The sequence below is a fragment of the Marmota marmota genome, unplaced genomic scaffold, assembly GCF_001458135.2.
Source record: "Marmota marmota marmota unplaced genomic scaffold, marMar, whole genome shotgun sequence".
Lineage (NCBI taxonomy): Eukaryota > Metazoa > Chordata > Mammalia > Rodentia > Sciuridae > Marmota > Marmota marmota.
The window spans coordinates 4268196-4283332 of record NW_025999941.1 but is presented as its reverse complement, the minus strand read 5'-3'; the positions used below and the strand labels follow the sequence as shown (position 1 = coordinate 4283332).

Genomic DNA, 15137 nt, shown 5'->3' with positions numbered 1-15137 from the left:
CCTGCAGGGAGCTGTGGCACACAGGCAGGGAAAGTGTCCTGCAGTCTGGGGCTGGGCCCAAGCACCCATTCTTAGGAGCCACTGGCTTCCTGGCTCTACAAAGGTTCCTCCCCCAGCCTCCACCTTTCCTGGCTGTCCCTTAAGCATGCTTTCAGCACCACTCCTGTGTCGTTGCCCTGTGCTGAATGTTGGGCTAGTAGGACAAACTTGGTGCTGTGGGAGTGGGAAGGGGTGGTAGGCTTTTGGGGCGGCCCCCAAATGGCCTCTTGAATCAGCAGGCAAAGCAGGAGGATTGTCTCAAGAGTAGCCAGGCCTCTGGGGGGTGGGGGAGGGATGGCTGTCAATGGAAGGGGTCGGACTCTACCCTGTCCAGAATCATCCTTAGCTGTCCTGCTTTTCTCTATGCTACATGCTTTAAATCAGTTATCCCCTGTGATCCTTATCACCCCATGAAATGGGTGACTACTAGAATTTTCAGTTTGTAGATAAGGAATCCGAGGCCCAGGAGGTTAAGCAACTTGCCAGAGTTGGAGAGGATGGCAACTAGTGTGAGTCCTGGGTCTTTTCCAGGGGGTAGGTGAGACCAAGACAGTGCTGAGGCTGTGTGACCTCTGCTTGGGGGCTGGACCATGTCCATACCTGCACTTGACCTCAATGTGTGTTCACCCCACCTGGAAAAAGTCAAGCTACACTGTCAGTTTCACATTAGTCTTTTATTATAACCGTATTGAGTGGGATCACTTTGCCAAAAGGATAAATCGTTTCTTATATCAGTATGAGTTACAGCATAAAGATGGATGAGAAACATGGTATGTATGCTGTAGAGGGCACTACTGGGAATTCTATAAATCAAGTGAATTATGCCACTGAGAGAAAAGTTATCATGACAACTTTTTATATCAACGTGGTCTCCAGCCTGCTTACATGAACTACTACCACTAGAAGAAGCTACTGAAAGTTAACACCGACAAAGTGATTTGGCCGGTGAGAAGGAGCCTGGCTGGCCAGTTGCTGTCCCTGCTCCTGCAGCCACTTCTCCCTGCCCCAAGGCTCCCTGCTGCTCCTGCACTGAACACACAGGGCAGAGCCAGGCATGTGTCTGCTGGGGAGGAGCAATGGAACCAGCCCTGCACTCACAGGATAGCCATTCAGCGAGCTGGAGACTTAAGTCCTTCATACATTCTCTTGTTCTGAATGACCCGTACGGGTGATTCTTAAAAAACAAAAGTGATAACCTGTCATGCTGTCTCCTGATAAATTTGGATCAACTATAACTGTCAGAGCTTTATGTCTACTCAGCATCTCTGACAAAGTAAAGGCAGTGTTCCTGCTAGTGGCAGGCACCTAGCTCCATGGCAGCTTCCTCAGTGCTGCAAAGGACAGTGCTCTAGAGTCAGCCCAGTCACATGTGAGAGGGCAGAGCACATTCATTCTGCAGTGCTGTCCTCCTTTACAGATTGCAGTTGGCACTGAACATAAGGGGGAGTTCATCCTTGCAAGAATAATCGAGTATAGCTGAATGTTTAAAGTGTTATATGACCTTGGCATACATACAATATAAGGCAAAGTAAGCTGATTTTCTTCCTCTAGTCTGTAATGCACAGATAATTTTAATTCATTTCTCATTAGAGAGGAATGCATGAAACACATGGGGACATGTATAAAAAAAGTGGATGACAGCGGGAATTAATCTAAGCTTAATGTATATAAAATGTAACTGCTAATAATCACAACATGCGAGGAATTCCACTGATTACCACAATTGGTAAAGAAAAACAAAAAGGTCTCATATGTCCAAGATTAAAAAAATATATAAATGTAAGTACCTGATAAAATAATAAAAAGGAACACATTCTTTAGCACTGTAACTAATAAAAAATGCAAATAATGTTCACCAAAGAATAATAATAAAAAAAGTCACTTAGAAAAAAACACTACTCCTACATTGCTCTACCTCTGAACCTGTGGGGTGGGGTCTGAGGCTGGTGCTGCATTACAGGCTCCCCTCCTACGTTTCCTTTGAGAAGGGAGTGGGCTCACAGAGGCAGCACCTCCGAGTGCTCCTGTGGCACCAGCACAGAAGTACAGGATGGAGAGGACCCTCCCTGAGCATATGTACAGGGCTCAGAGTTTCTGGTGATGATTAAATGCCCAGCCAATGGCAGGGAACCTTCTTGGCTTGGTGGGTGGCAGTGGCTCTTGTGTGGCCAGTGACACCCAGCTATCCCTCTATTTCCCAGGGCAAAGGAGATGTGGGAGTGAGCAGAGGACAATTCTGTACTTCCTAGAACTGAACTTCTGACACCTTCCCAAGTCCTTTATGAGAAAGTGACCCCTGCACAGGTGTGAGGCTGCCCACTGCACAAAGACCTAGAGCTTACAAAGTGTCGCCACAGGGACGTGCCCCGGAACAGTTTACTCAGAGGTGCTGAGAGGACCAGACTCAGGTACCAGGGAGCTAACTGGTGCAACTGTTAAGCAGTTGCCCAGTCATGGAAGGACAGACACCCCACCATCTGGCCAAACCAGTCATTAACCTCACATTGCTGGTGAGAGGGGATTTCTGTTAATTAAGGGCAAATTGTAGAGCTAATTAGAACCACCTCTGCAGTAGCTGACTTGAGAGTCATCACCATTTTCTTAGAGATCGAGTGGGAAATCATGTCATTATTACATTTGCTGTAGAGAAATATATGGTTATCAGTGGGAGGGACATAAATGGAGTCTTCTTTCAGACTTAGCTTTTCATTTAAAGTTACCATGAAGACTGCCACTGCCATCTGCTGAGGAGAGCCAGGCCTCTCTGCAAGGGCTGCTCTTTACTCTGGGAAGCAAAACAGGCCCCATGTCCATCTGCAGTCCCTACTTGTCCCTGGCAGAGTACCTGCTCAGGTGCAGGGGAGAGGTGTCCTTCTTGGGTCCTTTTCGTTTACAGAGAGAAACAGCTTAGGTGATGCTGTGTGTTCCTAAACTGCCAGCTGAGGGAGCTGGTCTCCAATCTGTGTTGAAGCCCAGGAAAGTACCAGTATATACTGTCAGACCTGGTCTTGGTGGTGGTGCCCAGGACACAGGAGTTCATAGCTGAGCACAGGCCCTGCAATTCCTTCCTCCCTCCCAGGGAGGAAACATCCCAGCACCTGGAATGTTCTCTAAGAAGCCCTGCTCCCTAGAGAAAGGACTCCGGGTCCAATTCCCTGTCACTGCTACCATAAGGCCACTAAGGGGTTCTGACTATAGATAGGAATAAACAAGGCTTTCCCCCTTTACTTCTCAGTAAAATACAGCTCTGAAACCAGAGACACTTTGACTGAAAGATGTGTATCCCTTAGAGTCAGGGTCACTTTTTTTTTAATTCAAGGATAGTAATACTCTTGCAACTTATGAAGTCAGTATAGTAAAGATAGCTTAAAGTGACCTTGTTTTCTGTAAAAGATTCTAAAAAGTAAAATATAATTGTTTAAGGAGGAACTATAAGGCCAAAATCTACTTAGCCTGAGGATTTTAAATGTCTTCTTTAACAAATCAAAAGAATCTTAAAAGTTGTTTTGAGGTATGGTGTAATTTAACTTTAGACCCAGTTTCTAGAAATCATAACTTTGAGAGGTCAGTAATTGAGTAATGGGTTTTTCCACGTCCTGGAATCCCTTGTTCTAGTTCATTCTATTGCACTTGGCTCTGCTATATGGCTTCCCTAGGTAGGAACTAAGTAATATGAGGCAGATTTCTACAGAGAAAGCACTCTCGATATCAACTACTTTCCCGGTGGCTGATGCTTTGAGGGAGGGAAGCTGTCCACCTCCTCCTAAAGGTAACTGATGGCATTGTCAGACACTCTCAGTTGGGGAGGAGAAGTTGGGGAAAAGTGGTTCTGATTGTGGCTTGGTCTTTTCTCAGAGTATGGTTCTGGGTACTTAGTCTGGCTCTAATTCAGAGCAAGAATTGGGGTGGGGTCAGGTAAGGGCCCAGAAAGTCCTGTCTGCATTTTTGTGAACATAGGTGTATTTGCTTCTTTCTAAAGGGTTCCAATGGGCTGTACCAATGCCAAATGCATGCTGGGGAAGCAGCACTGGTTTCAGAGGGGTCTCCCCTAGGGAGGCCCCTGAAGGGGAGACTGGGTCCCTGTGGTCAGATGTCCAGGGGGCTCACGATGGTGAAGCCAGAGTCCTTGCTGCTGTCGTCATCAGGGCTGGAGCTGGGGTTGCTGGAGGATGCTGAGGCTGGGCCCATCAGGGGATCTGAGAACACCAGAGGAGAGCAGGCCAGGGTCCGGCTTTTCCCAGATGTGCTTTTGAGGGTGCGAAGAGGCTGAGCCTGACCTGAGAAGTGCCCCTTGGCACTGCCCCCCTCATCTTCTTTTGAAACCAGGATGAAGTCATCAGAGCCCCCTCTGTCTGGGAGCCCAGGAGTTTCTGCAGAAGCCTGTGAAATAGAGAACAGGTGGATGAAAAGAGAAACTAGCCAAGAACAGGGCAGCAGGCCTTCATGAAAAGCCAGGCTACCTTGCCCCAGGCTCTGCCTGGTTCTCTGCTCTGGAGCCTGGGCACTTAGCAGCAATACAGGGTCATGAGCATGTTGCAGAGCCCCCGAAGCAGAGTGCTGGCTTTCCTGGGTTCAAAAACAACCCCCCTCCAACTTTCTCCTCGATAGGCTGCCTGGGTTCAAGGGCAGCCCTACCATATCATGTGGGACCTGAGTGCAAATCTCTTGGTCCTCCTTAAACTTCAATTCTCTCATCTGTGAAATGCGGATAAGGACGCTGTCTTTCTCGAAGTGTGTGTATGGGGTCACAGTGAAGCAAGGTGATGTTTGCAGATGCAAACCTACCAAGACTGCTCCTTAATGGGAGCTGCCACATTTGGAGTGGCTTAACTACCACCTGCTGCTTCTTTCCTCATACATTCCTCAGTGGTAGCTCCTTGAGGGTATGCATGTCAGTGACTCCTGAGGCGATGGTGGTAGGTTCTATAAATAGGAAAACCCAAGAATGGCAAGCAAGTGCCAGGTGAAATGCCAAAGGTACAGAGAGAATCACTTTAGTCTACAATTATCTTCCTCCTTAAGATAAAAAAAAGCCACTCATTAATTGCTGAACTAATCCATGAACACAGATAGAGGTTTTGGGTTAGCAAAGCTATAATTTGACCAAGGTTGTCCAATGCCAGCTAGCAGAAAAAGCACCTACCTTGTCTAGGGTGGTGTACATTGACCCAGTACCCATGCCTGCCTACTCACCCACAGCATGGGTGGAAATTAGTGCAGGGTCTAAAGAGATACATGGAGCCCCTTGGCTGGAGGTGCCCCCAGGGCCTCCTGATTGCTGCAGCCTAGGCCAACCCTGGGTTGTGCAGAGCCTGGAGAGGGAGTTAGCAGCACTTACTGTCAGGTCTATTTTCAAATTTCATGTCTTCCTCAGTAATATAGGGGGTGAGTGGTTAGATAATGAGCCAGGGGTTTCCCATCTCTGACACTTATCGCCCTGTGAGGCAGTCAGCTCAGGAGCCTGAGCAATCTGCCTTAAAATCGCAGCAGGCCCTGCTGTTCCCCACTTCTAACTCTCAGGCTAATGACATTCTGCAAACACATCCATTCCTATAAAGAGAAGCAGCATGTGATATTCTGGGAGAAAGGGACATGATTGAAAATAACACTCGCATAGAAATGTTTGATAAAGACTGTTCTTTTTCCTGAGTTAGAGGGAAGGACATCAAATCTCATCCCCATTTACTATCCTGTGTATGGGGCATTGGGGAGAATGTTGCTGCCCTAGAGTGGCATTCCTCCTGCATACATCTTACTCTAAGCGCCCAAGGCCACGGGAGTCAGCGCGAGGCTGCAGGTCTAGCCTCCTACTCTCACAGCGGACACTTTGTATGACTGGGTCCTGCACGTACATCAAGAGAACCTTGAATTCTTATAAAACGGGTTTCTGGTTGGAATGCTATTTGGTAGAGCTTGTCTTAGGGTGGAAATGAAAGAGCATGTACAGTACATCCTACTTCTCAAGTGGTACTGCTATTACAGGGATAGCGTGATCACCTACAGTGGAGACAGCGGAAAGGCTTTGAAGAGGGGGGATACTTTTCAAAGCCCTTCCTTGGAAGTAAAGATGGTTCTTCCCATTCTTCTGATTATTTGGCTTGTTTCTTCCCAGGTCCCAGATACAGGTTGTGGACTGGCTTAGACAGTGCAAGTTGTCTGACAGGGCTTTGGTGATCCCTAGTCTTTTAATTGTGTTCTTTTTTTAATCCTTCTTTCTGCCCTTAATATTACAGATCCAGAGAGGGGCCTTGGGCTCTTGGCCAATATCACAAAGCAACTTCAAGGCCTCCACTCCATTACTTCCAGTTTTTTTTTTTTTTTTAAATCTAGACACCAAGATGGATTCCTCATGGCTTTCCATAGTGGTCTTTACTACAGCAGGTACCCTGGACACCTAGTAACTTGGCAGAGCAAGCCTTCAAAGTTCCTACTTGGGAGCTGGTTCGTGAAGCCCAAGTTTTTATCTTAATGTTATAGACATTTGGAGTTCAGTTATTGGGTCACTGGGAATTCTAGTGTTCAGTGCCCACATGTGGCTAGGAGCTGCTATTTTGTATAGCACAGATAGACAACATTCCATCATTAGGAGACATCCTATAGGCTTCTACCCTAATCCTGATTTCACACTATAAAATAAAAAGGATCAAGGGAATAGGGAACCATGTGTTGTGGTCCTGGACAGTTTTAGGTAGGACCAACAGGTTGAAGAACTTTTCTAATTGTATAGTACCTACCTGTTACCCTTGAGATGGCATGTTCCTGACTGTAGCCAGCATTCCCTGCCTCTACTCAAAAGCCCTGAGAAGGAAAGTGCAGATGACTCTTAGCTTACAGTGCAGGCTCGTGCAGGAAGAAGGTGGGTCAAGGTTTCCTGCCTGGGAGACCCCTGATCAGTCTTCTCCAGATCCTTGTGCTTTGCTGCAGAAGGCTCCATGGACTTTTTTTTTTTTCCTGATTTGCTTGCCTCTCTTCCTGATCCTAAGTTTTCAGTTACAGGAGGCCAGGGAACAGTGTTAGGGTCTTGAGATATTTTCTGGTGATGCATTCACATGTTAGATTGGTGATGGGCTGTACCAAAGATGGAATGACTTTGTTGTCTTGGTCAAAATTATGTCTAAGGAGAATGCTTCCCTGTTCTCCTTTCTCTGGTCAAATCTTTTCAGGAGCACTAGTTCTTAATAAGCTGCTAAATATCACAGGGAAGGGGCCACAAGGGGACTAGGCAGAGAAGCTCTTCTCTTTCACTTGGGGGATCTTTAGGTCCAGGAAGGGCCATCTCAGCAGCAGGTGCAGACGAGAAGTATCTCTTGGATGCTGCACCCAGGTGAGGCCCTGCCAGAGCGAGGGTGCAGGGCACTTCCTCTCATATATCTCAGCTGGCTCATCTTGGGGATGCATGTGGGGTCCAGCACCTGTGCTTACGGCAGTGAAGTTGCTACCTTCCCCTGATGACTGCCACCATCTTCCAAATTCTTTGTTGCCCTTTGGAGAGGACCGTGAGGAACTAGCCCAAACTGCCCAGTCCCTCTCTAGAGGTGACCTAATATAACCTTGCCCATTACAATCTTGCTAAATTCTCTGCCCTGAGGGGTTCTTGCCTGCCATATTAAATGTGCAACACAGGAAGAAGCATGGTCTGTGTGTATACACATGTGATGACAAGTGCAGGTTTCTGTCTCCCCAGTAAAATACCCTGCTTCCTTTGCCTAGAGAGCCACTGCTCTGGGATCCACCCAGTGTTCTCCTTACCTGCTCAAGTGAGAAGCCTTTCTTCACTCTGATCTCCTGTTGTACCTGCTGCCATCCTGGCTGACTCAGCATCTCTGAACATTTTGTTTGCAAGTTCTCCCCAGCTTGGTCAGTAGTGCCATGACCAGACTCTTGAGTTGGCTAACAAATTTGTAGTAACAGAGTTCAGGAGACCCTTAGTCAGGCAAGCTCACACAAAGGTCAGCTAGAGCTCAGTCCAGGCTGAAGGGGAGGTTGGTAGGGGATGCCTGAATACAGAAAGCTTCAGTACAGAATCCTTGGCAGATCTACAGCAAGGCAAAAAGAAATCAAATCCTAGAGCTCCAGAGGGAGCTATGGCTTTTTGATAGCTGAAACACCTGCTCCCAGTTTTATAATTTTACAGTTTCAATGCTCTGAAATCCTTTGACAGTGGACTAAGTTAAAAAATTATTCCAGGTAAAGATTTGTGGGATCTGCATTCAGAACAACCATTTTGGACAGCCCGTGAGGGTGTTTCCATCACTGATGGATGTCTGGTTATTTGTTAGTGACTAAGAAACATGGTCTTTGGCCACAATACATTTCTCCTGTGTGACCAGGAGAAATGGTCTTGAGGATGGGTTCCTAAATTGCAATAGTATTTTGCAACTAGATCTGTAAGAGGAAAGAGAAGTGGTATGAAGTTCCCTATGGACAGTGCTTTATGGCCTTATATCACAATCGGGGACTCCAAAAGAAATATAAATTAATCAGTCTTCTTTGACTAAGAAGAGAATAGTCCTCTACCCTCCTGAGCCTCAACCCCCTTGTCTGGAGGACTCTCCCAGGGCCTCTGCACCTAGCTCATCCTCAAACCTATAAACACCTCTTCCTGACGGCAACATTAGACATGGGACCAATTATAAACCAGGAAATGGAGTTCTTCCCTCTAATGTATGTACAAGTGCCTTTCATCACTAGCCTTTATAACTGGAAGGCACATGGCCAAGGTCTGAGGCTGACCCAGGAAGGTTTGTCACTCTCATAAGGGGTATCTTCACAACCCATAACCTCTTATGGGTGGATATTCAAACCTAACCGGAGAAGAAAAGTTGGCTGTGTTAGCAGAGGCAAGAAAGCAAGCCAGTAAGCTAGAGGGCTGGACAGCCAGATCTGGAGTCCCTCCTAACCCCAACACAGTTGCAGGGTGAGTCAGAGTGGAGCACTAGGGGTGCCAGAAGCTGGCCAACGCCTAGTTAATTGGAGAAACTGAGGGAAATTCAGCAGAGGCCAGATGAAAGGCTTTCATGCGGAGGGTGGAAAGAATGTCTTCAGAGACACATCCCATGGATTTCTGATGGGGGACAGTAGCCAGACAGTGCTTGGAACCTACTTCATATCTCAGGGTATTCCTGATATCTGGAGAAAACTCCCAAAATTGAATGTGGGTCCAGAAACTAACTCTCCTCAACTTGTGAATATTGCCTTCAAGGTTTTCAACAACAAATAAGGCTGAAGAAGATGAAGAAGCAGGCTGCCCTTTTAACAGGTGCCCTCCAGGTAACCCTGAGGGAAGAAAGAAGTCACTGTGGGTAAGTCTCCCTTTCCTCCAACACGAGACATGCTGGCCACCAGCAAAGCTGGGACTGAAGTAGTGTGCGTTTTGCAAATTGGGTATTCCCTCTTCAATATCCCTCCAAACTGTCTCACGAGGGTAGGGGACAAACCCAACTGCTATTACCTCCCCTCACAGAAAATGAAGATTGATGAAGTCAAAGAGCTCCTTGATTGGCTACCAAAAAAGGGTTTCTTGAGCCTGTGGGGGGGTTTGCAAGGTTTTAAAGCACTCATTCCTGCGTGTTCCTGAGTGTCCCATTTCCCTTTGAGAAAGAGGTTGGTTAGCCAAACTGGGGCCAACAACTCATCTTCAGCAGGATAGGATGGAAGTATAGGTCCCCAAGAGTCCTAGCATTGAGCTTACAGCACTGCTTTGTAAAACACCAATAATACCCAAAACTGTCCCGACTCAAATCAAACCTAGGTCTGCAAGGATGAGTGGGAAGAACTATCAGCCAAACCAGTAAAGTTTATCTTAAACAAACCAACAGCTGGCCTGAGTAAAACAATCCCCTCTGGCCATGGCTAGAATCAAGCCTGTGCTGAATCCTCAGGCAGGAATTTTTTCATGGCTCTCAGTTGTGGAGGCAAGGTTAAGGGGCTGCACCAGGTGATAGTCTTCTTGTTAAACAGGGTTTAAAGAGAGCCCGCAGATTGCCCTCTATTTCCCCCATCCTGCTGGTTAAAAACCAAGGAAAGGAGAGCACAGGTTATTCAGGACTGACTGGTAATTAGTGAAGCTGTGCAGACATGCACCCTGTTGTTCCCAGTCCCTCTACCTTATTAGCTAATGTTCCCAGGACTATAAGTATGACATCGTTCTAGACTTAAAAGACATTTTCTTTTGTATCCTGCTGGATTCTGGGACCCAGGAGTTGTTTGACCTCTCTAGATCCCCTCATGGGAAAGCAAAACAATAGTACTGCCAGACAGTGCTCCCCCTACACAGAGGAAACAAAGCAAGCTTCAAAATGTCTCCTGCTTAGGAGGGTGGATGACAGGCAAGCAAGGTCGCTAACAAAGGTGGTGTAGGTGATTATACGACTGGCTTCCTGGAGTAACAAGGACCCCAGACTTAAAGGAGATCTTATGTAAAATGAGAACAAGGTGTATATTACCAAAAAAAAAAAAAACTTCATTCAAACAAGGCTGCCTGTATTCTCATTGGCTAAGATGGTACAAGCCAGGGATGCTGCCTGGAGAGGACCTGCAATGCCAGCCACCCTGGGAGGTCCGAGGTGTATTTTAGATGGAAGCCTTCCCCTGTGTAACAGAAAAAGCAGAATTTAGAAAATGACCTTGAAGCAAAAATAGGCCCACTGTCACAGCTGGATAGATTTCCTTCAAAGATAGTGCTGGTGTTTCCCAGATGCTTGGAATACAATGGAGATAGGCATGGAAAGGACCAATTGCAAGAAAACTGAGTAAAAGCCAGGTGTACACCTGTAATCCCAGTGGCTTGGGAGGCAGGAGGATTGTGAGTTCACAGTCAGCCTCAGCAACAATGAGGTGTTAAGCAACTCAATGAGACCCTGTATCTAAATGAAATACAAAACAGGGCTAGGAATGTGGCTCAGTGGTTGAGTGTCCCTGAGTTCAATCCCTGGTACCAAAACCCCACCAACAAAAAAACCCCCAAAACTCCAAAACGAGTACAGTTCCTGGAAGCTGTTTCTCTGACCTGCACTGAAGCTATTCCTAAAGGGAAGCTCAGCCTCTTTGAGATGTGGAATGGAAATCCTTTCCAGGAGCCAGTGGTTCTGATGTGGAACCAGAATTGGCAATAAGATACAATGAACTTGGGGCAGGTGATGGCTACCTTTCATAGATAGATAAACCTCAATCTTCCTCTTACCAAAATATACTTCCATCCCTATGAATTAGGGGGTTGGATATAAGTCAGGATTCCCTGAAGACCCAGTGAACACAACTTGTACTGGGTGTTAATTTTATTCACTACTCACTCTTCTCTTAAATTGTAAGGTGTAATTCCCTGGATTCTTCACACAAGACTAAAGAGCATCCTGGAACTGGAAGACTTTGGATGAGCCTGGAAATGCCCCTCCTATAGGCTGGGACCCATGGAAATGAAGATCAAACAAATAAGTAAAGCCTAACAACAAATGATCTTTCTACTTGTTGGAGAGTTTGTCTTCTAAAATAGTTAGGCAGACACTCTATACATGATTTCCTTCAACTTATTATTGACATAATTGTCTGTTCTTGGCTACATTTTGCCAAACCCCAGCAAACTAACTGTTATGATTTCAGTGTATAGTTCTTTCCATGTGAACACAAGGGCAGAAAAACAATCTCCCCAATCCTGGATAAGGCAGGAATTTAATGGACTCTTGGATATGTTACCCAAAACCCTTTTGACCACCCTGACTCCTCTGTTTTACCTGTGACCAACTTTTCCATGGTTCTTAACTTTACTGTGTACTATGATGAAAGACCCATTAAAGTAATGCACCAAGTAAGGGTAACCACCCGAAACTCCACATATCCTCCCTTGGTTTTGAGTTCTGCAATATACCCTGAGGCTATAAACTGTCCTGAGCCCATCAATACTGCTGTAGTCACTGAATTATTTAACATATTTCCCAATAACAGCTCAGTTAGATTATCTGTAAGGGAAAGCCAACAATATGAGGCTCTGGCTTTCTGGGAATACCTGGATTGAGCCTGCCAAGGAAGTAACAGAAACCTTTCCCTTTGTATGGACTACCTGAGACTCAATATCTGGAACACTCAGAGTCCACAACCTCCTAACATAAATCTCTAGAGGTTTGTTCAATAACTCCAGACTCTTACCTTGGCTCCCAACAAACAGAACACTGACCAAGGGCCACCAGTTACATAACCCTGGTTTAAGCCAATTCTGGAGACCTTGCCCTGGGACTCAGAGCTCAGTTTAAACAATTGATTGGGAATCCCATATGCTGACAGGATACCTGCTTGTTTGGGGGGGGGATCTGAAGGAGCCCCAGTGAGCATATACATAGCTGAAGGGAGCAGTTTTTCTCCACCTTGGATTGAAATCACGAACCAAAACAAATCTTTCTTCTCCTCAGGTACTGAAAACTAACACAACCAGGAAGATGGATTCTGGTATACATTCAGTAGAATCTTCTTGCCCTGGTGGAGGTAGGAGCCCATAAACTTATTAGGTATTCTTTCCAGGGTGTTAATCATGTCTGGGCCATCTCCACATAGCAAAAAGGAATAGAATCCTTAGTAATCTGGTTACCAGGCACTACCTTAGCTTTGAACTGTATCTGAGAAAGGAGTTTGTACGAGCATGGGTACTTTCTTGTTGTTCTTATAGTAACACTCCTGATGTTGAAACGTACCTTGAGAACACTGTGAAACAGGCATCCTGGCTTCAACAAATATTCCCAGAAGCACAAGGAATAAATGACTGGTTCTCAGAATTGCTTTCCTGGATCCTGCAGGGTGTTAAGTCTGTATTTTCTGGGCTAATCAAATTAGGAATGTCCATTTTACTGATCTTATTTATGTCAGATGTGCTTCAAAATGCTGCAGTAAAACAATTGCACAGGATACTTCAGCTATGGTTTTACTGATTTTGTGCCTTCCTTTGACATCAAGTGAAGTTCACTCATCTAACTCAGGAGGAAGGTGTTCCACAAAATGATTTCCCTCTCCCAACTCTTCATCAACAAGGAGTAAAAGGTATGGGTGGGGAAGTTTTGTTAGCTGTTACACAGAAATTTTAAAGTCCAGCACCTGTGTTTGCAGGAGAGTCCAAAAATGACAACTGCTAATACCCTTCAGAGTGTCTCTCTCAATAAGGCTTTCCACTGAGTCCACAAGGAATTGGCTTAAACCAGCCAAAGTAAACTTTGTTCCTTATAATGCTAAATTCTCATCCCTGGAGGGGTTCCTGCCTGCCATTTAAACATGGACTCTATGAAGAAGTATGATCTCTAATTGCACATGCACAGGAATATGCCCGCCTCTACAAGTCTCTCTGGTATGAATAGGCATAATCTCCACAATAAAACTCCCTTGCTTCCTTTGTTAGGAGAGCCTCTGTTGTGGGTGTCACCCCTGATACTCTCCTTATCTCCTGTTTATGCTTTTGGGCTCTGCATTTACCAACGGGGGAACTCATTGTGTCCATTACAGGTCCTTATAAATACCAGAACCAGGAATGACCGTTCCTGGCTTAATATAATAAAGACATTTTAAATTTAGTAAATTCATTAGTGTTTGTAAAGGTTTTTTTTTTTGGGGGGGGGGTGAGGGTCTGTAGTATTTTTACACATTCACCTAAAAATAATATGTTAAGTTTGGCATGGTGGTACATTCCCATAATCACAGCCAGTTCAGTGAGACCTTGTCTCAAAAATCCCTAAATTTCTTATTAAGAATGGTGGGTCTGTGCTCTATTTGAAAAGTAAAACAGCTGTGCAGGGAAGGAACTAATCAAATTGAAACCTGCACTAAGTAGCTAGAACTGCTCCATGACAAATAGCTTTTACAAGGTTATGCAGAGTTCTTTCTTAAGGCATATCTCCTAAGCTTCTGGATGCCAGTTTCAGATAAATCTTTTGCTTACATTCAGGATGAGATATCTGTTATTTCAGATATAGGAGGGAAATAAAGTACAGTGAGCTAAAACTTACTGATGCGGGCAGGGAATCTGAAAACAATACCTGGTGAGCTGGGGGCCTTCTCATTGCAAGAGGAAGAGGCGGGATAAAGCATGCAAGGAAGTGCTAAGATCCTCTCTAACTGGATTCTAGGTTAGAACAAATCTACATAATACTGAGACCCAAGAGCAGCAAACTATGGTCACGTCTGGCTTCCAGGCCTCATCCACAGAATGCATTTTTAAAGGGTTGTTAGAATATGTGGTAGGCCAATCCTAATGTTTTACTGTCTGGCCCTTTCCAAAAAAAGTTTGCTGACTCCTGTCTTAATGAAGTTCTTCCCCATGAAGACAGATGAAGTAATTTTGGCAGAACAAGTTCTAGCCAAGTGAAAGCATTAGGAAAGCAGGGATAGTACTTCCTGTGCTAACAGAATGGAGGCAATTAAGATAGCTGTCTTCTCTTCTCACAGAATAAGAGCAGCTCTTGCTGCCACATGTGGGTTTTTTCAGGTTGAGCACTGCAGAACTCTAGTTCATCATTACCCTTGTTAATGGCACCACCTCTGGAGTGTACAACCTGTACACAGCATCCCTGGCTGGGGCTACGTGTGGTGTTTTATTTAAACTTCACATGTGGTAATCTGAAACACTTTGGTAGGATTTTTCTTATTCATAACGTTGAAGAATTTCTACTCAATGTCAGCGCATTCACATAACAGCATTGTACCTGCTTGGTGGATCCAGGAACTTGTTCGTTCTGGCCCTGGCCACTGGAGCAGTAGTGGTCATCTGCGATGGTAATCTGCTCATTTTCTTCAGCTTCCAGTTGGCTCTGGTTGAAACGCAGGGAACCTTTTAGAATGTCTTTGATCTATTTTCAAAGAATAAAATAAAAAAGATGAATGAGTTTGTATTTAGAGTGCTGGTTACATCTCCTATGTTTAGACTTGTCATTGACCTTTTTATACAGCAGTTCCCCCTCATCTGTGACTTCAGTTACCTGTGGTCAACAGGAGTCCGAAAATATTAAAGGGAAAATTCTAGAAAAAATAAACATTGTTGACTGTTCTGAGCAGTGTGGTGAAGTCTCTTGCTGCCCCTTCAAACAACCTAGAATGTAAATCATCTGTACAGCAAAATCATGCACAGT

At 45.3% G+C, this 15137-nt stretch overlaps 1 protein-coding gene across 1 annotated transcript in view; it reads right to left on the bottom strand.

The window, feature by feature from the left end:
* Positions 1-698: 698 nt before the first annotated feature.
* The window catches only part of Tbc1d5 (TBC1 domain family member 5), a 454552-nt gene continuing 440113 nt past the window's right edge, over positions 699-15137 (bottom strand). Inside the window, exons 23-24 of the mRNA XM_048801010.1 lie at positions 14715-14858; positions 699-4419 (exon numbers count right to left, since the gene is read on the bottom strand). Of these exons, the coding sequence (XP_048656967.1) occupies positions 4126-4419; positions 14715-14858 (438 nt within the window). The 3' untranslated portion in view covers positions 699-4125. The remainder of the gene's footprint in view (positions 4420-14714; positions 14859-15137) is intronic.